This window comes from Streptopelia decaocto (assembly GCF_964273445.1).
Source record: "Streptopelia decaocto genome assembly, chromosome: 13".
NCBI classification, from domain to species: domain Eukaryota; kingdom Metazoa; phylum Chordata; class Aves; order Columbiformes; family Columbidae; genus Streptopelia; species Streptopelia decaocto.
In genome coordinates this window covers 5,649,253-5,669,104 of record NC_138668.1, presented here as the reverse complement: position 1 = coordinate 5,669,104, position 19,852 = coordinate 5,649,253, and the positions used below count along the sequence as shown (strand labels likewise).

The 19,852-nt window shown below is 45.9% G+C and overlaps 1 protein-coding gene across 1 annotated transcript in view; it reads right to left on the bottom strand.

Moving 5' to 3' along the window:
• LMF1 (lipase maturation factor 1) overlaps positions 1-19,852 on the bottom strand; it is a gene marked incomplete at its 5' end in the record, with an annotated part of 179,673 nt that overhangs the window by 96,172 nt on the left and 63,649 nt on the right. Inside the window, one exon of the mRNA XM_082064404.1 lies at positions 14,093-14,158. Coding sequence (XP_081920530.1) covers positions 14,093-14,158 — 66 coding nt within the window. The remainder of the gene's footprint in view (positions 1-14,092; positions 14,159-19,852) is intronic.

The following is a 19,852-nucleotide window of genomic DNA, read 5'->3' as shown; positions in this document are numbered from 1 at the left end:
CGAGACTTACAGGAGTAATAAAACAATAGAAAGCAAATCTCCAATATTTAAGTCGCTAACCAGCCATGTTCATTAACTGCTGCTGGCCTTTACATCCCCCCAAGGTAATCAGCTAACGCTCGGCTGCTGGTAGCACAGTCGGGTCACGTGCGTTGCTGCTTCATATTTGGCATGAATAACTGCAAAAGGGAGTTATAAAAAGCACTGTTAGATCCTGCTCGTGGTTAGGAAAATGTACGGCAGGAGCAGCCTGATGAAAATTGTACACAAACATACACAGAGGAATACTGATGATCAAACGTTTTGCGGAAGTGAAACGCATTAATGGAGAAAACCTGCTTTTAAAAGGCATGTTTCTGGTTGCATTTCTTATGAAACTTCTGAAGGAAATTCTCAATGATGATGAATTCACAGACCATGGTGAAATTCAGACTAGTGGCTTAAGGAATTAAAGGATTGCTGTTTTAAAACTCAGTGTGCGCAGGTTTCTGGGACACAAAGGGATCAACCTGCTGGAAACACTCAGCACCTCTGACAAGCAGGATTTGGCCAAGACATGGTGAGTTCCCCAGGACCTCCCAACTGCACTGCAAGGCTCCTGCACGGGGACCACTGGAAGGACAAAAACATGTTTGGTAGAAGAACATCAACTTCGGAGCCCCAGGAGCCAACTGGGGCACCTGGCATGGAGAGGGGTCGGCTGCTGCCTATGGAGGGTTTCGGGAGTCGTTCCTCCCTTGGGACCCTCAGTCTCTCCTTGACAATCTCTGTAGGACCTTCCCAAGCATCCTCTGGTGGGATCAAAGTTGGGACAAGAAGTGCTGGAAAAAGCCGTTTCCCTAAGGCCAGCACACAAGACCAGGGGGCAGGAATTCGGAGACGCACCCTCGTGCGAACTTTGATCTCGGCAAGTCACAAAAGCAAGTTGCCCTCTATCTAATAAAACCCAAGTTCAATTAGGAAAGTCAGGTTTGACCGGCTTTGAGAAAACTACCCTTTGATAACTACACGCTACATTATCCTTTCACTTCTTTTGGCAGAGAAAAGAGGTTACTGCAGTTTTCTTTGGCTCCCGCTCTCTCCTGTCAATCCCTCGTGCACTCAGATAGTTCAGGTTCAATGTTCAAAAGGAGGAACAGGCTGGGAAACGTCCATCAGCTCTGTTTACCAACAGAACCGGTGAGCAAGGGCGAAGGGGGATGGGGAATCATGGTCAGAAACCTCAGGAGGTGACCGCACTATCTCTTCATGGGGCTGCTGGAAATATTCTTTATGGTGATTAGCAGCAACTTGAAGTGTAGTAGAACTACTAAAAAAATCATTAATGAATGACATAATGAGTCAAGAAACACTCCCAGCCTGTTCTTGCTCATGCTGGGTTTCAACATCTGCCCCGGTGTTCCCAGCCATTTGGCTGAGAGTGGAGCAGGGCAGCGTTTCACATCATCTGCCAAACTTGGGATGGAAAGGCTGCTAAAATTGCAATTAACTCCTTGAATTAAAATATTTCACTTATTTGCCTCGGGGCTAAGGGTAACACATTCAAGCAGACTTCCATTGAGGGCTGCTTGCAAACTGTTAATTGCAACTCTTACCAATCGTAGATCATTTCAGAGAGCGTGGGCCACCTCCTGCGTGGGAGACTATTTCTGCTCCTCAGACAGATGACAGGAAATTTCATCAGACAAGATGAACACTGTTGCAAGGCCCTTGAGCTACCAACAAACCTACATGTTCTCAGTGGCAAGCAATGCAGCTAGACTAGCGAGTATTACAGCCAACTGACATTTTATATTTCAATAGATGTTCTTTAATAGTATCATTTGCAGAGCAGACTTTGCTCGGCTCCAGCAGTTGCGGGTTCATGTCTCCCCACGCTCTCCTCCGTGTGCGCAGGGATGGTCTGACACCCAGAAGTTAAAAAAGCAGTAATAGAATCATGGAATGGTTTGGGTTGGAGGGACCTTCCCCGCTCCCCCAGTGCCACCCCTGCCATGAGCAGGGACATCTTCACCAGCTCAGGTTGCTCAGAGCCCCGTCCAGCCTGGCCTGGGATGTCTCCAGGGATGGTTCATCCACCACCTCTCTGGGCAACCTGGGCCAGGCTCTCACCACCCTCAGGGGCAACAATTCCTTCCTTAGATCTACACCCCTAAATGCTGGTCCTAACTCACCAATGGCCCACAGTGCTGAGCCAGGGGGGGCCGAGAAGAACCAGCAGCACGACTCCAGATGTTAACAAGTTACTTAAGGAAGGTGAGTTCATTGAACACAGCTCTAAGAGAAAAAGAACCTTCTCCCTGCTTGTCCCACAGAGGTTTTGTTCAGAGCCCTCCACATCCGAGGGGAAACCCCAGCATGGAACCTCAGCAGAGCTTCGGTGTATCCACAGCATCAGGGCAAGGTGGACATCCCTCCACCGCGGGCTGGGATTATTAACTCACGGATTGATTGCAGAGACCAACGGGCTTGTGTTACATTCAAATGGATCCAACATGACAGTTCGAAATTCGATATTGTCTCAGCCCAATTGGACAGGATCCAGCTCAATCCTGTCGCACGTCTTGATTAATGCGAAAGCAATAAAACCCCTTTTAGCCATCAAGACGGACAGGCTGAAAGGGAGGAGGAAGAATATGATCCTTGGAAAATATAGATAAGTGAATTCATGGACATGAGTCAGATGAATGCCATTTTTGAAACAAATACTTCCATAATGCCTGCAAGGGCAACAATTCACCATCTCTGCTTCTCCGTGTAAATTGGTCACGAGGTAAAAGCTTCTCGTGAGCACCTTGAGCAGCCAAAGCTTTTACCCTGGAATGTGGTACGACAGCGTGGTTATGGAGGAGTTTTATTTCTTTGTCTCTAGTTATTTTGAGACAGAATAGAAAACTTAGTTACAAAATTGCTTAACTAGAAATCTCACCAAGTGGAAGAAATGGGTCTGAACTGCTGATGGGAACACTCGGAACTCCGGGAAGAGAAACATGGGAGTTTCATAGCTTAAATCCAACTAAAAAAACCTAGGAACGGTTGTCTTCTTTTAAGCTGGTGGGGAAAAGGTCACTACTGCGTTTATCTAAATTTTATCACAGAAGTGGCTATTTTTTCATTGTAGCACAAATGGTTTTGTACAAGAGAGGATGTGATTCTATACAAAATAGAAAAGGGCAGCAACTTCAAATGCCTGAAAACATTGATCCTGCCACAATGTTAATAGAATAAGACAAAAAACAGTGGTTCTACTGATCTGTGGAGTTTTTAGGGTTGAAAGAGCTAGTCCACATCGAGTTACCCTCCCAGCTTTTATGTATAATACATACCAAAAAAGATAAGTAAATTATACAACATTATATATAATTACTGAAGCTCCTAATTACATATCACAATTTCTAGGCAGTCTAGCAAATGCCGTGCTTTCCAGAACAGCAATTCCTGAAGTGAATAGTAAATCAGCTTTTGCTTGCCACTGATTTGAAACTTTAACCTATAAATTAAATTAATAAGAGACAAAGGCTTCTTTTGTGCATTTGCAAGCCTGTAGGATTTTACAAATAATAGGACTGGAAAGTGATTTATATTCCAAGATTAAAGGTCAGTTTGGCGCACACGACTTTGGAGGAAAACACCACAGCAGAGACTTACTATTAACTCATTCCTGCACCATCCCAATGCCATATTCTTCCTCCTACAGAGTTACAAGGGCTTCCTGTGAGCACTGGAACAGTTACAACACAGAACAAAAATGCATTGGAGAAATACGTGGAATTCTTCCTGATCTACAGTAGGGAGAGAAATGTGTATGGGAATTGTATCGGGCCATCAGCCCCCGATTACTGAAGTGACATTACCCGTGTGCTGCAAATCAAATTAAGTGCATGTTAAACACAGAAAGTTTGAAAACACAGAGAATTGCATGGAAACAGCATAAATTAAATGTAAATAAAAGATATGCAAATAATTCAGACTTTTACCAGCAAATGGAAGGGTTCTGCTATTTATGAAGTTCTGCCAATGGTTGGTCTTTCTCCAGGACAGACCCACATCTCTATGGAAATAAAACTTCAAGCTGAACTTAAAACTTCTGGTGCATGAAATAATTAATATAGTGCTAACCTGAGAACTGGAATAGCTCCTTATGGTTATTCCCATAAGAAAATCCTTGTGAGAGACCAGAGGACGAGAGATGCACAAACACACCCACTGCTGGGAATGCAGCTTCTTCAGTACAACCCGGTTGTGTGTGTGCTGTTATATAGGCGACAAATTCAACATTTCACTTATTAAATTAGGACAGACTTATCTACTATGTGAAAATTCATTAAACAATTTAACACATTTAATAGTCAAAGGAAGAAATGAAACTGTAGCACGTTTTCATAATCAGATGAAAATGTAAGCTGATCTCCAAAAGAGAAAGCACCAGTTTGTAAACCAACACCCTATTTGTTTAAACCTTTATCTGCAATTAAAAGCACACAGTTATTTTGCTTTCCCTGGAAAAGCACGTGGCTAGGATGTAGGCTGGGTTTTTGATAATTTAACTGTACGCTGGAGCTCTGCACACACCATTTTGCAGATGGTACTATGTGAAATCACAGCGTTCAAGTTTTAGTTTCACTTAAGACTTCTGGACCGTTGAGAGCAAACATGTTGGACAAAGAAAAGCACCGCATTTTGGCAGACACCAGCAGTTTGCATCATTCCAAAAGTCTCCAAAGCAAGGGAAGCAGAATGACGGTTAAACACCTGCAAACACTGGGGAAGGTGGGAACGGATAAGAAGACCAACCCGCCCAAGACTGTAGCTGGAGACCAGAGAAGAGAGTATTGAATGTCCATGAATGACACAAAGGATGATAAAAAACTAGTACAATTCTTGCCATGGAGACCAATTTTGACCATTTGGAGCATGTAGAGGTAGGAACACCCAGGTGAGCAAGTCCATGGCTGGGCGTCGAGGTGGCCTCATCATGGCACAGGGTCCCGGTCCTGCCTGGAGGACCCAGGTCTGGAGCCTGGAGGACCAAGATGCTGTGCTATGAACAGAGGAGTTGCTGACACCACATCGGGGAGGCCAACTGAGCAATTCCCATCCATAAAGCAAGAGAGAGAACAGACATGTTACTTGGAAAGACTGGAAAGCTCTTAAATTTCCTTCTGCCATTTTTCCCTCCCTTTTTTGTCTTCCAGATAGCACTGAAATTTGTCACCTTTCTTCTCTTTGCAGATTTCTTAACACACGCCATTAACTAGCTCATAAATCCACAATTTAAATAATTACCGGAGCATTGCCTCCGTTATCTGCAAAGCTGACAAGCCTCCTGGGCCCTGAAGGTTTGGTGAACGGTGGATTATTCCCCACAACCCACGTAGGCAGAGGGAGCAATGGGCTCCATGGGCTCCGTCCTTCCCATATCTGCTGGCAGATTCTCCAGCTGACACAAACCACCTAGAGGGGCAGAGCCCCCAGAGCTGATTAAGTGGCTCATAAGGATTAATCTGATTAGGATTGAAAAAGACCAAATGGACAGAGGGAGGAAGAAGAGAAAAGAGAATATTTAAGGCAAGTGATGAGGGTCCTGGGTGGTCTGTAAACGAGTTTGAAACAGTGGGAGAGTGTAACGAAGAGATGAAATCCAATAGTTGTACAGGAAGCTTTCACCAGGCTTAAAACAAATCCTTAAGAAAAACAGAAAAAGAATCCAGGAAGAGGAATTGTATTACTGCTGAAAACGGTATTGGCATATTCCCAATGCATTTATAGCGTGTGACTGACAGTTCTGCTGCTGATCCCGGCAGCGGGGTGGGATAATGTCTTCCTACGCTTCAAAAACCTCAAAAGGCTCACAACGGAAAGTTCCCCGGGGGGCATTTCCACCAAACTTTCGCTAGTTTATCCTATTTTGTTTTAATATTGCTGGAAATCAGGGGAAAGCTGGGGCAAGCGGTGGGTGACCCAAGTGGCAGGTGCCGCCAACCTGCTCGGCTTATACCAAAGTGAGAATCACAGCGGCTGCTCACTTTAATTTTTTTGTTTTAATACAGTTACTTTTGGTGAAGAAACTCAAAGAAAAAGCAGTTCTTGAACTGCAGCAAAGAGATAAATAAAATCCCGAGTTCTCTGCCGCCCGTTTCTGGGAGAGATCACTTACTGTGTGCTTATCCCATCCCTCCAATTCCTGACATTTGTTTCCTTTAAAGCCTATTTGGAAAATTTCTCTCTCAGCACCTGCTTACGCCCAATTTACTTCAGTATTATGTGGTTTCCTGAGCCTGGGCCAAAGATGCTGCTCTGCTTTCTGATGCTGATTTGCAGCTCTACCTTTTATTTCGACAGTTCTCTGACCAAACGCTCCTTCCTCCTTCTCCCAAACTCGCTGCTGGGATCATGGTCCCGACAAAGATGATACAGCTGAACTGAAGCTGATTTGGAGGCGGTTGGGATTTCACCATTCGTCTGTCAGTTTTGCTGTTCAGGGTAATACAAGCCAGAGATCTGGACCAAACCCTGGCTGACAGTAAAGCTTCAGTCTCACAAGCACATAGCGCTGGAAATAAAATATCACCTACCACGTCCCTACAGGTAGGAGAAATCTGCTTTTGTTCTGCTTAAAGTCCAGCATTATTAATTACCTTAGTTCCTCCAGAGCATCCTCTGATTGTGGAATACCTGTATTCCTTCTTGCTTTTTAAAAAGAAGCAAAAATGTTGATATTTATCATTACATCTTCTAAAGTGCAAACCCAGCAATACCCATCTTCCCAAGCTGAACACAAATTCTGCCTTTAAAACCATTTGTTCCATTTCTTTTTAAGGGATGTGCACATTTAACTATTATTAGAACAACAGAGCCCAGCCCAAAACTGGGAATAACCAACGTTTCTAGCAAGTTGCATTCAAAGATATCGCGCATCCAACACAGAGCAACTGGGATTCATCTGAAACCTGCCTCGGATAGAGATCTTCTCAGAGCAGCCTGATACAGAATCCAGATACAGCGTAATAAGCTTTTGATGTCCTGTTGACATTTATCTGCCAATATTATTGCTTCATGCACTTACCTTGTGATGGATCCTGTTACTTAATTGATCACAGACAAGGTCGGGAATTGGCTCTTCCTCCAGCCCAGCACTGACATCATGCAAATCACCAAAAACCAGAAGAAAGCACCTGATCCTCGGCTTCAAACCCACACTAAGCAGCCCTCCCGTATACTTGAATGAGAACAACTGTTTTTCCAATTATGCCTCTGAAAAGGTCATTTTTCAAAACTTATGACCAAATGGAAATTTAAAAAAAGAAATAAAAAGAACCTGAACTGAAGCGTGCTCTTCCTTTTGGTATCAGGCACCTTCACTCAAACAACAGTTTGCTTTTGCAATAGGAGATGAAAACAAGCTGCATTTATAATTCATCATGGGCAGAACCGCGTCTCCTCCCTGCTCTCCTTACACAGGACTCATCAACAGCGGTTTTAGATTCCAACGCGGAGATGGACCACAACCCACTTTACTCGTATTTTCACAGAAACACATCATCCAGGGTAGAAATTTTACTGTTCCAAGTGAGGACAGGCCGTGAGCAACCCCAGAAACCCACAGCACCTCCACCAAATCCCATGGCCACTTCTTGAAACCCTCCGAGATGCTGAGGGCAGCGCCGCCCTGGGCTCATGGCCAAGTCTCTGGCAGTGCTGAGCTCAGCCCAAGCTTTGCAAGCCCGGACTGCTGGGCTTCCACAGTATTTTCAAATGCTTTTGCAAAAATGTGCTGCATTTCCCCATGTCAAGGCTGCATCTTGTCCCTCCTCACCCGATAACACAGGTGCCCGGACTCAGAAGCAGCTTTGACTTTGGTAACTCAACTACTGTGACCCAGCGCCTCCCGTCCCACGGGGAACCAGCAAAATCCAACAGCAAAACTGCGTGAGGTCACGTCTGCGTGAAGGAAGGAGCAGGCACACAAATTATTCCGCGTTCGATGAAATAAAACCAGACCCTTTTGCACTAGCGAGGGGGAACGTGCGAACAAACCATCTCAGCCGCGCTGTGCCAGGAACACCGAGGTGGCTTCTTCGGGTTCCCTTTGGTGGCTCTTGTGGGGAAGATCTGTGCTTCCTCCCCCAGAACACATCAGTTTTGGAAAGCTCACCATAGCCAGGCCTGGGACTTCCCCAGGGAATACGTTTTGTTGGCCTTAATAATTCATTATTGTGACCATCAGTCCTGCCAGGATTCACCTTTACTGCCTCCAGAATGGAGAAAATTCTGTAAAGGGCCAATGATTGTAAACTTAGGATGCAATGTAAATATTTTATAATGTTATTAAAAAGATCTCCAAAATGCTTTGAATGGTTACTTCTTTTAAATATTCTTGTTTTCTGTTTAATTCAGCACCGTTTCCCTCATTAATTTGCAACTTTAAACCGTACATTTTGAGTGTGAGATCCAAGCCCCTGCTTCCCTGTCAGGAACATTTTTGCTTCCAGTAATGCAAACTGTTGGAATCCAGCCCATCCTGAGACATCAGGGATCGTGCACGCAGATCATTTCCTGATTTATCAAAATGAATCGCTAGACATAATTTACTTTTTGTTTCATAATAGGCTGGAAAAAGCTCGATGAAAAGCCTAACAAGGCGTAATACAGTGAAGAGAAGGGAGAAAAGAAACCAAGAGGCAGTTAAAGAGCAGTTGGAGCTTCCTCCTCATCTTATCAGCACCGCTATCAGTCAGCAAGCCCCTAATTAGCTACAAAGGACGTTTTGCTTGGGAGCGCTTCTCCGGGAAGCCCTGATTGACAGACTCTATTGAAGAAGAACAGTTACAGAATGATTAGTGACAATTTGTACAAATCACAAGAAGTGACCTTTGTGACTGCGCAGCATCTTACCTAAAGAACAAAGCTTTTCTCAGCAGCACCCAACTAAAATGGGCCTCGGTTATTAAGTTAAGGCTTGTTCAGCAAAGCCCTTCAGACTTTCCTCCTCGGTAGCAACCGACCCACCCTGAGCACCTACAGATAACTCCACAGCAGGGAACCAAGTCCTGGGTCTTATTTTCAACGCTGACAAAGATTTTCTTGCTTCAGGAGCACATTTTTGTTTTTCTTTCCCTTTATCCCTCTGCCTCATCTTTGTCTCAGTACTCAGTTTGCCATCCTAGCCTGGCTTTCTGCAGCAAATCATCGAGAAACTCTTGGATGAACAGCATTCCCTTCAAAACATCACTTTAAAAATTATCTTAAAGATATGAAATTTCAGGATATAAAAAAATAAAGACAATTAAACAGTATTCCCTGAAAATAAAACAATTTCAGAACAAATATGAGGCCCTGGTACTTATTTTTAAAATGTTCACTAAGTTCCAATGATTGTTTGCTGCTACCCCTACCTACAGTCATGCTGTGTAAAGCTATAGCTAAACGGAAAGTTAAATGTATTCACAAGGTGTTCAAGTCTACATCTGATTATCTGCAGTCTCTCAGGGAAAGCAAAAATAACTACAAACAGCCCTATGCCAGAAACTGGTTTCTTGACTAAAAATGTTGCTTCAGCACACGATGGACTGTTCGTTCTAGAGTGGTCACAGTTATTGGCAACAAGAGGCTTTGTATTTGAATATGGCACATCTTTCGGCATGTGAAAACTAGTTTGAATGTTAAATATTTTCTGACACTTTGGAGTTACTGTTGCTCTTCCCATTTTCTTTAGGTCAACATATGGTTCATGGCAATACTGTACAGGTCTAAAATCTCTTTACAAGAAGTAGTCCAGGGTGCGACGAGTAACATGCGGTTCACCTCTATGTGGTGCTGGATCAAACTGCAAAACGGAGTATTTCAGAGTATTATTGAGTTTCCTCATTGCAGCCTGGTTGCCACAAGGGTAACAATAGTTTGGAGCACTGAAAATTGTTCCTACATTCCGATCACAGCACCAGTTGTACTCCTCCATTACCAACTGATGAGCTCTTGAAACCAGCGTAATGCCATTAGCACGGTCAGAGGTTTCTGGAATATCCTGAAATTATCTTAAAACCGCCCCTGCGTGGTTTTGGTGCAAAGCTGACGGAGCAGCAGGACACCCGGGGTGCTCCCCTCACCCACCCGCCCCAGCAGCTGCTTCGGCAGCTGTTCCTACCAGTTGGTGGCTGAATTTTACAAGATATCTGTCCATAATTAAAAAGCAACAACACTTTGGCAGCCACTATGAAAACGCATGGCTGGATCGCGTCCCACGGGGAGTACGTCTGCACTGGGATACGGGGAGATGCGATAGATGTGACCACGTAGGACTCTGCAGTTTCTAAACCCCTGAGATTATCTGCTTAACTGCTCTGCCAAGACCACCACCAGCATCCAAACCCACGGGCTCCCTTTGGGTGGGTCAGAAACACTCATCTCCTGCTTGTGCCACTCAAACCCGGCCTGTGCCAAGACATATGGTTGCAAGGTGCTCCGCAGCACAAGCGTGAGGGCTGGAGAGCTGCAGGTTTGGTGGGGAAATTTTAGAATATGGGTCTTGCACAAGAGGATTTTCTCCATTTGGAGCATGTTAAGACATTGTGCTTGTGCCAGCTAAGCCGCACACCCAGAATTAGCAAAGCCTGGGCCAGATAAAGCTTGGCACAGGAGGGGGTGGTGAGAGGGGAGCAGGTTGGCACTCCCCGATACCTTGTGTGGGTCGCAGTCCTGGTACCCACCAAGAGCGGGTAGAAAGCTGCTCCAGCCCATGCCCAGGCAGCATCCTATGAACTCTGTGAGCTCCAGAAACGGCCTCGAGTGGCAGAAAACCTTCCATAGCGGACATTTTCCCTGGTGCATGCGGGAGCCTGGCTAGGGGAGGGAGCTGATGGACTCTGCAGGGGACAAAGGGTGCAGGCAGGGATGCGCAGGGACAGGGGACGCGCTCTGCCGCATCTCCCCGCTCGCACAAGAGGGAACCGAGGCTGCTCGGCTGCTGCCGCCGAACGCCGTGGGACCTGAGCCATGAGCTCCAGTGGAAGCAGAAATCGAGCTCCAGTCAGCAAACCGCTGCTCGCATATTTGTAAACCATTGTGTACACAGTAGATAAATGCTTAATAATCATGATGACAAACAGATCTAAACCCCAGAAGCAGCTTCTCTCTGCATTAACTGCATCAGAACAGGTTCTGCTGAACAAAAACCGTCCTTTTGCTGGGATTTATAGGGAAAAAAGCCATCCGAAATGATGGCAAACCCAACAAATGATAAATGAAGTCCGTGGCATGTCAGACCCCAGGACTTCACCTGCCAGTCACCACCATATTCACATGCCAATGTGGACACTGCTGCACGTGCAGCTCCAGGAGCCCCAAAGTTGTGCAAACCAGGGCATAAACGTACCCACCTACCTCAGAGCCTTGGGCCACGTTAGCATGGAAACTAATGCAGAAGGAGGTTAAACACTCTGTTCACCGTGTCTTGCCAAGTTGGGCTTGAGTTCCAGAGCAAGGATTAATCTACCAAGTGTTTCTACCCTCATCCCAGCCTGCTGGTAGTTTCCATGCACCAGGCTGTGTGCGGTGCTGTCATAAAGTCTTCTCCTCTCCATCAGCATCTGCCTTTCTCTTCCACACTTACTGGAGCCCACCGACTCCTCAGGGATCAGAGAAGCATTAGGCTGGTAGGAAAATACCTTTCCCATGTAAACCGTGCGTTCTGCCGTTTCCCTCTCCAAATTACACAGCGTCACAGATCGTAAGCCTTCTAAACAGAGAGTCCTCAGTTGAGGAGCAGATCTCCATAAAGGCTCGGATTAAGGCCCTACACATTAGAAAGGAAAGATGGAGGAAAAATACGCTCCGTTTAATTACCCGAGCCATAACAACATTTTACTATTTTATACATGATTCCTGACAAAAGTGGAAATGTTATTTTCCACGAGCATAGCTGCTGGTTCCACTACAAATAAATAGTGCAGGGCGCGCTCCCCACGTGAGAGATGGAGCCCATGTGTTTTCATTAATTCTCTTGGCAGAGAAGCCCATGTAGATTTTGGACTGCAGCTCAGGACTGGAACAGGAGAGCTGGGGTGGCCAACATACATCACAGCAGACTACATTTGGCCCAGCTCCACTTACAAGCTGGTCCAATACCCAGTTTTATCGTCCTAATTACGAGCAGATTCCCAGCTCCCTCCCTCTCCCACAGAGGTATCTTCGGCTTCACCCTTTCTTCCTCCCTCTGGTTGAGATCAGCAGGTGAACCACAGTCCTTTGTTACCGCTGGCAGACAAAGTTTGGCCTCTTTCATTTCCCTTTTATTGCAGCTTCTTTTGTGAGGATTAAAATAATTGATATTGATAACGCGATCTGCTCCCTGCCCGTTCCCAATTACTTGCACAGGCTGGGGATCCCGCGTTATGGATATGACGGGAATGGTCTTAATTAGCTTTCTGGGCTACAGAACTGATCCTGGTTTTGATTTGCAATATTTGGGATGACGCAGGCCGGCTGTTGTGGGCTGGGGTCACAGTGGAGCTGGCCAGGAGCTCTGGGGGGGCAGCTGTGAGCTGGTTTCTCTCTGCCCATTGCCAGGTGCCTGGTAGATGGAGCAGAGCCCTCGTGCTTCCAGGCTAAAAATGAAGGACAATTTACCGCAGCCGCCTTTGTGTTCCGCATTAAGAACGACAGCACTGAAGGGTCTTTGCATCCAAAGTTTTACTCGGAATGCAGCAGGACATGGATGGTTCAATGTGAGCTAAGTGAGCATCAGCCTTCGTCAAAGGTCAGATGTGCACTTGGTGGGTGAAACCCCCTTAAAAGTAAATGATAAGAAAATAAAGGAGCATGAAACTTGAAGAGGCAGACAGGGCTTTCTGGACCTGCAAAATTCCATTTCAAAACGTACAACCAGTTAACTCAGTCACAGGAGCAAAAAATAAAGGGTTCTTTTTCCAATTTTGGAGAGAGGGATCCCGATCCTGTAACAGGACTGGTAACACAGTCCCTGGCACACAATTCTCCTCACACAAGGGTGGAAAGACAGAGGTCCTAAAGAAATGTCCCTATTTCTACTCTCAGCGCGCCTACCCCGTAAAACATAATTCACAGGAGACACCATGGAACACATCTGGCAGGTCAGAGAAGTCATGCTGTGCCAGCTTTAACTGGAACGGGAAATGGTTTCTAGACGTGAGGAAGCTCCGCTGAGAACATCACCCCAAAGGAGCATCTCCAGGGACTGATGGGCTGAAAATAACCATGTGACGGTGGCACAGATTGGTGCCCAGGTCCTACCAACCCGGCACAAACACAGCACCAGGCTGAGCCTTCACAGCCTCCTGCCAATGGATGCAGCACACGCACCCGCTCGTTAGATACACATGGATTATCAATCAGAGGTGTTATACCATAGCGTGCCAGTTTTAGTGGTGCTGATGTTAATCTGGAGATGGGAATATCGCTTCAGTACTGTTTCCTTTGTTAAAGCAGAGCTGCTTGCCCAGTGGAACGCTGCTGTACGCAGTGATTTCTTCTTTAACGCTGTTCATACAAATTGCAAATGCAAAAATACAGGTAAAAAGAGAGGGGAAGCTGAGCTCCCTCTCTCTGTAATCAAGGAGGAGACAACTCTCAGAGCCAGAATACAAACCACAGTTTATAATCAGAATGCAATGTAATCACTGAAACAGATGTCAAAAAGATAAAACCGTATCATTCTGAATTGCTAACGATTAACGCTCAGCATCTTGGTGAGCACTGAGACGCTCTGTTTCTGTCTACAAATGTCTGCATTTTGGGAGCATAAGCAGAAAGCATTCAGCACAATACCACGGAAAAGCCCCTTCTGCTCCTCTCCTGTCACGTTTTTATAGAGGGAGCTCTCAGGTTTGCTCCTGAATCAGTCAGTGATGGGAACGGGAGGGAAAAAGAAATGGGGCTTGGGAAAAAAATCACATCACTGAGCTGGCCCATGGACACTGACGGTGTTGCCAGAGATGGAAGGCAACAATAAAGAAAGAAAACATGGAGAGCTGCCTGGCAGAAGAGGAAAGGTTAGGGAAAATTATCTACTGAAGTAAACTAGACAAGAGAAATGAGTTTTAATGTGCGGATCGCTCACCTCATAGTGATAATCCATGCACGTTAACTCTCTCCAGCAGCGATCTCCTCGAATTTTGATCAGACCCTGGGGAAAAATAAAGACAAAAATGACTGTTACAAATACTCTATTTTACTTTACCTTGTATGTCAACGTATTATCTCAAGGTGCCAAATACTCTGGTTAAAGTACAGGGGAGCCTGTAACAGCTGGAATGATGCCCCATGGCACATCTGGAGCCCAGGCCCTGTCCCCAAGGGATCATAACGCAACAAGAGCTCCAACGTAGCTCCTTCCACTGCCTGTTTATGGAAAACGTGACGCGAAACATTTGTGGAATATGACGTGTCGCTTTAAGGGTGCTGGAAGATGCTTTACCCACACCTGAGCCTTTGCAGAGCACCTACGAGCAACCCAGTGCTCCCAGTATCAGCTTCCAGCATCGCTGGGTACAAGGCAGGGAGGTGCAGAACATCGAGAAGCAATAGGAAAAACAAGGCTCCGCCACTGCGACATGTTAAAACACACCGAAAAGTTCCCTGCAGACCTAAACACATCGTGTCTCCCTCTCATAAAGCCGCCTCTGCTGCCTGTAGAAAAGGAAATAGTGACACAGGCTGGGATGGGGACCCCTGAGCTGGATAGAGATGCAATCAAAGTAATTAGAGAAACAAAAGAGGAGAAGGGGAAGGAAGCTGACAGATCTAAACACAGATGAATGCGCTAATGACAGGTCTGCTCCACCTTAGGTTAGAGGTTGGCGATGAAATAAGCAGGTATCGGAGCTTGCTGTGCATTGATATTTCAGGGCAACAAGAGGGTGAAATTTCCAAATCAGTGGGTCCATTCCAGGGCTGGCAGTAACATTGAGATTAAATTTCTTTGCCTCGGTGATGAAGAGTAGAAAGGAATCAGTCGTCCAGAGCAGGAAAGACACCTGGGCAGGGATGAGCCTGCTGCAATCAAGCCGTGCCAGCCCCAAGGTATGCGGGTCAGCTTTGATGTGTGTCCCTGATTACAATCACAATATCCCAAATTGAGGAAAGCTTCGCTGGTCAAAAGGCTGAACCGGCTCTATCATCTGCATACAATTAGGGGGTATTTTCCTACCTCTGACATTGCCCCTAATTATAATGCTCCTGACTTCCTTAGTAGAAAAACCCAAGGAGTTTCTGTAAGGACCCATTGCAGGCTACACCAGGAGCATCCTGAAGCTTCTTTACATTTGCAGCAGGAGAAGCACCTTCGAACCTCACACATGTTGTTGTCTTACGCAAGTTACAATGGGGATGGCTGGGGGGGCTCCATGCACAGCCGAGATGGAGCTCAGATCTAGAAATACACTGGTCTGCATCTCGGCAGCATCATGAAAGGGCCACCCCCCACCAGCACCACCACCACACAAACCCCTAGCAGAGCTGGTCCAGAAAGGCCCAGATAAAAGCACAATGGATGCAAAGCGATATCAGACTGGTGGGATGGGAAAGCAGAGTGGTGGGTACCGCGGCTGCTCCGCGGTTTTACTCTCTGGTGGTTTACTCAGCAGATCCCATCACTCTCTTCTCCATCACTCTGCGCGGCTGGAGCCGGGGAGGCAAGGACAAGACAGACTATCTGTCAACAGTCACAGCTTCATCTCCCCCTCCCGAATCATCCGCAGCTCACTCTGCCCCTCAAATCTGTTCTAAAATTACAGGATACATTGATAGCATCTCGCAGGATGTGCCGCAGCCGACAGCCCTGTCAGTGGCAGGACAGATGCTCAGGAAGGCTCTGTGTAAGAATGCTGGAATATTAAAAAAGGACAGCTATCTTGATGACCTTCCCTCCTACCTTGCCCAAGCTGTTATCAAGCTCTATTATTCGGCAGGGATAATTAAAACAAGTATATGATAGAAAAGCACCACAATGAAAATCAAAATGCTTCCTGCAATGAGTCACTAAGCGAGTTAATCACGTTTTGTTTACTACAAAGCTTTCAAACAGGAAAGTCACTTAGAGCTTTTAATATCAAATCTGTTTTTCAGCACAGAAAACTCCCACTCTCGTAATTAGGGGGTGTTTCAAATCTTCTTTACCCCGCTGCTGTCTTCGAGTCCACTTCCACTCCCACGCTCACACGTGAGTGTTCCAGTTTTCAAATGAAGTGGGACCAAGAAACAAGAGCATGAAGGGCACGAAAACCCGCGTGCCCTGTAGCATCATCTCTGCTGAGGAGGAGCACGAAAGGAGAAGGAGCCACGGGAGCTCGCTAAATAATCCTGCTGTATGGAGATGAGCATCCTGGGTACGGACACACCGGACAAACCGACTGCTCCGTGCTCGGGTCGACTCTGTTTCTACACTCTCTCCCCGAATTATTTGGACTCTCCTGACATTTCTGGAAGTCAGCTCCTGTTCTCTGGAAGATGCAAACTCAGTTTGAGAAATGGCATCTGCATCCAAGTGAGCACAGGAGGACAGAACGGGGAAGGGAGGAAATGGGGATCCCCACATCTGCTGGAGTTTGACATTCCCCGGATTTCTTTCAGTCTGCTAACAATTCCCGATCCATTTTCAAAATTTCTCGGTGTATATTGAACTGGCCTGGGCTCCACAGCTGCAGCAGATTACGCTGCCATACCACAGATCAAAGCACGGGGGAAAATCCCCATCCCCTGCTCTCTGACAAGCAGAAGCGAGTGCATCCCTGATGGACCCAAACTGTCTTCTTTGTGGATGTGACAAAGTCCTGCGGGGGACCAGAAGGAAAAGGAGCCAGAGGACATGCCCATGGGACAACCCCATGAGACTCCAGAAGACCCGGAAGACCCTCCTCTCATTTGGACATAAGCTACAAACATCTTGCAAGGAATATTTTTGGGGCAAAGATTAAGCAGAGTTCAAAAGGTGAAGGAGATGGGCAAATCAAATGGAAAACAAGGGAAGAAAAGAAATCATTTAGCAGCACTTTGGAGAGCAGGGCTCGCATCCCCAAAATCACGTGTAGACATGGCCATCGGGTCTCACACCTCCAGCCACCTCCTGGTAGCATCACCTAAAAACTTTAATCCTGCATTTATTTTGACATAAGGACTGGAGACTAATGGGCAGGAGATAGGGATTTTTTTAGAACGTTTTGAACTTTTCCCTTTTTATGATCCACACTAATTGTTAGATAAAACTATTAAGTGTATGTATGTGTTGGGGACGGACAGGAAAATGGCTTTTAAAGTGTATTTTTATTTTCTTGATAAAGGCAAATGCATGCTCACATCCCAGGAGAAAACCAAGCACCCCCAGAAACACCAGCTCTGTTTGCACATGGCGGGTGGGTGAAGGGACTTTCAAAGCCTTGCATATCAGAAGGGAAAGGTATTCAGCAATACAAATTAAATATAAGCTAAAGGGAAGGAAACAGGTGGCTAAGTGAACCAGCAATTGCCCTTTCACCTCCGCGGCCTTGCTTTGAATCCAGCTCTAACCAGAATTATTAAATTCATATTGATGGGACGGTGGCTACAAAGACCCCGGGGTTTGATGATTTTGGCCGAGCTCGGGGCAGCCGGACTGTGCACACAAACCCCTTCCAGTCATAAGAAATCCTGGCCTGGGGAAGAGGAAAGTTGAGATCTTTGTCATATTAATTTACAGCTGACTGTGGCTCCGGGCCATTCCACACGCTCAGAAACCTCACGCTGCCATCCGCATGAGAACTATAAAGTGTTCACCCTGGATTGAATGAGCATCCAGAATGAAAAGAGCGCTCGAAACCTTCTCCCCTGCTCCGTTTGGTCCCTTGCAGTTCCCATCCATCAGCCCTACTCTGCGTCCATCACGTATAAATGGCATTTCCCAAACTCAGCCGATGAACGCCCTGGACAAACTGCAGGTGTCACAGATAACATTTGTCACTGTGCTCTTATTTTATATGTCAACTAGAGATATCAACTACATGGAACAAGACCCTGTTTTGCCCAGCTTACTACAGAGTTTAAGAAAAAATAGCCATGGACCTACCTGGGCAAATCAGAGGGAAAAAGAAGTATTTTGCAGCAAATTCTTAGCAAAACCCACATTTACCCTCATGCCTGCTGCAGGACTTGACCCAGCCAGCAAGACACCGAACCAGCCTGGTTTATAAAACTCACTAAGCATGCGGAAAACTCTTTACGACTAAGAAATTCTCCTTCAAATGCAGTAGGTTGTTGAACACCCAGAGTCTGCCAACCGGTGGCCAGCTCCATATGGATTTTAGACTTTGTATAAGTGAAACATCTCCAGTGAAGATAAACTGTTTCCTTATTTACTGAATGCCAGCAAATGTGATTCAGGGGGGAGGAAGCGGCTCAACCCCAACACGGCAAATCCTTCCTTGTCGTGTCCCGCACACGGTGCTGCCCAACCGTTCCCCTTCCAGGCTGCTGCGCCCCCGTGACGCAAAATGACACCAAAAAAAGCCTAAATAATTAAAATGTCATTCAAGCTCTAAGCTGATGTGAGTCACTGTTACAAAAAAAAAAAAACTTAAAAATTCTTTCAGGAGTGGGGGATAATTATATTCCTCCCTATCTATTGATTTTTCTCTACAATGCAGATGTCAGATTTTCCACGTTTTTTTCCTCTTTTTTTCCCCCCCCTCACTCGGAATGAGTGTCAAGAAGGAACAAAGCACTCTTTGAGACTTTTTCAGCCCAAAATTAATTCTGAAAAAAAAATGGTACAGACAGGCCAATAGCACGGGAAGCCGAGAAGAAGCCTGGTGATTCAAGCTATGTCTGCAAAACCCCTATTGATACCGGCTCCGCAGAGCAGGGTGGGGTACGGGGCACCCGCGCTATAAATTTAGAGTCAATTTAAAGACCTTCTTTCCATGTCTTCACAATACAGGAGGTGGGGGGAAAAAGAAAAAGCTCTCAACGAAGGGCAATCCTAAATTTTGTATTTTAATTTTTCTGATAATATGAAATGCTCCCAGAGATACACACCAGTGCATTTTAAAGACAAACCAGCTGTAATTTAGACCCCAATTAACGGAAGAGGAAGGAGCTTTACAAAGCCAGACCTCGGTACCCGAAGTGCTCAAATCCGGACACACCACCTTTAGACCACAACAGAAACACCAAAGAAATCTGAGTTTTCCTGCTGTTCTAACACCAGGTTGCCCGGTCTGCTCCAGCTTTCTGCATTTGAAAGGATAAATCTTGAACATTTTCTGCATTTCATTTCAACCTCAGTAATAAATCTCATGCCCAAATGCTGCGGTCACTGGGGGAAAGATGCTCAAGGGTGCAACCCTGCAGCAGCAACAGAGTCCTGTGGGATGTGTCAAACTGCCGCTGAGCCCCACAACATCATTTTATGCCACTTTTTTCCAATATACCTCATAAAAGAAAAATATTTAACTCCCCAGACCAGCAAGGACTCCAGTTTTTGGAAAATTCAATACATTTTCTATGGTCCTTTTATGCCTTGAGCTCACGTTATGGCTATGGAGGTTGTTTGCATACTTTTAAATATCTGCATAATTTCTGAGGCCAAATCTCCAACTGCAGAGTGCTCTGGCACAGGGCTGGGCATGGATTTGGGCCAGACCTAAGCAAACCCGCGCGTGGGCTCTGCCAGAGGGTTCAAGCTCCGCGGTGCAGGACAGACAATCTGGATAAAACGTGCCACAAAGGGGTGTCTCATTCGTTTCTCCTGAAAATGCCACACAGGGAAGATGTGACACAGGTTTTAGGCTTTTTGGAAACCTTTTTCCATAACTCTGACAGTAGCAAACTAAGGGTTTTAAGAAGAGCT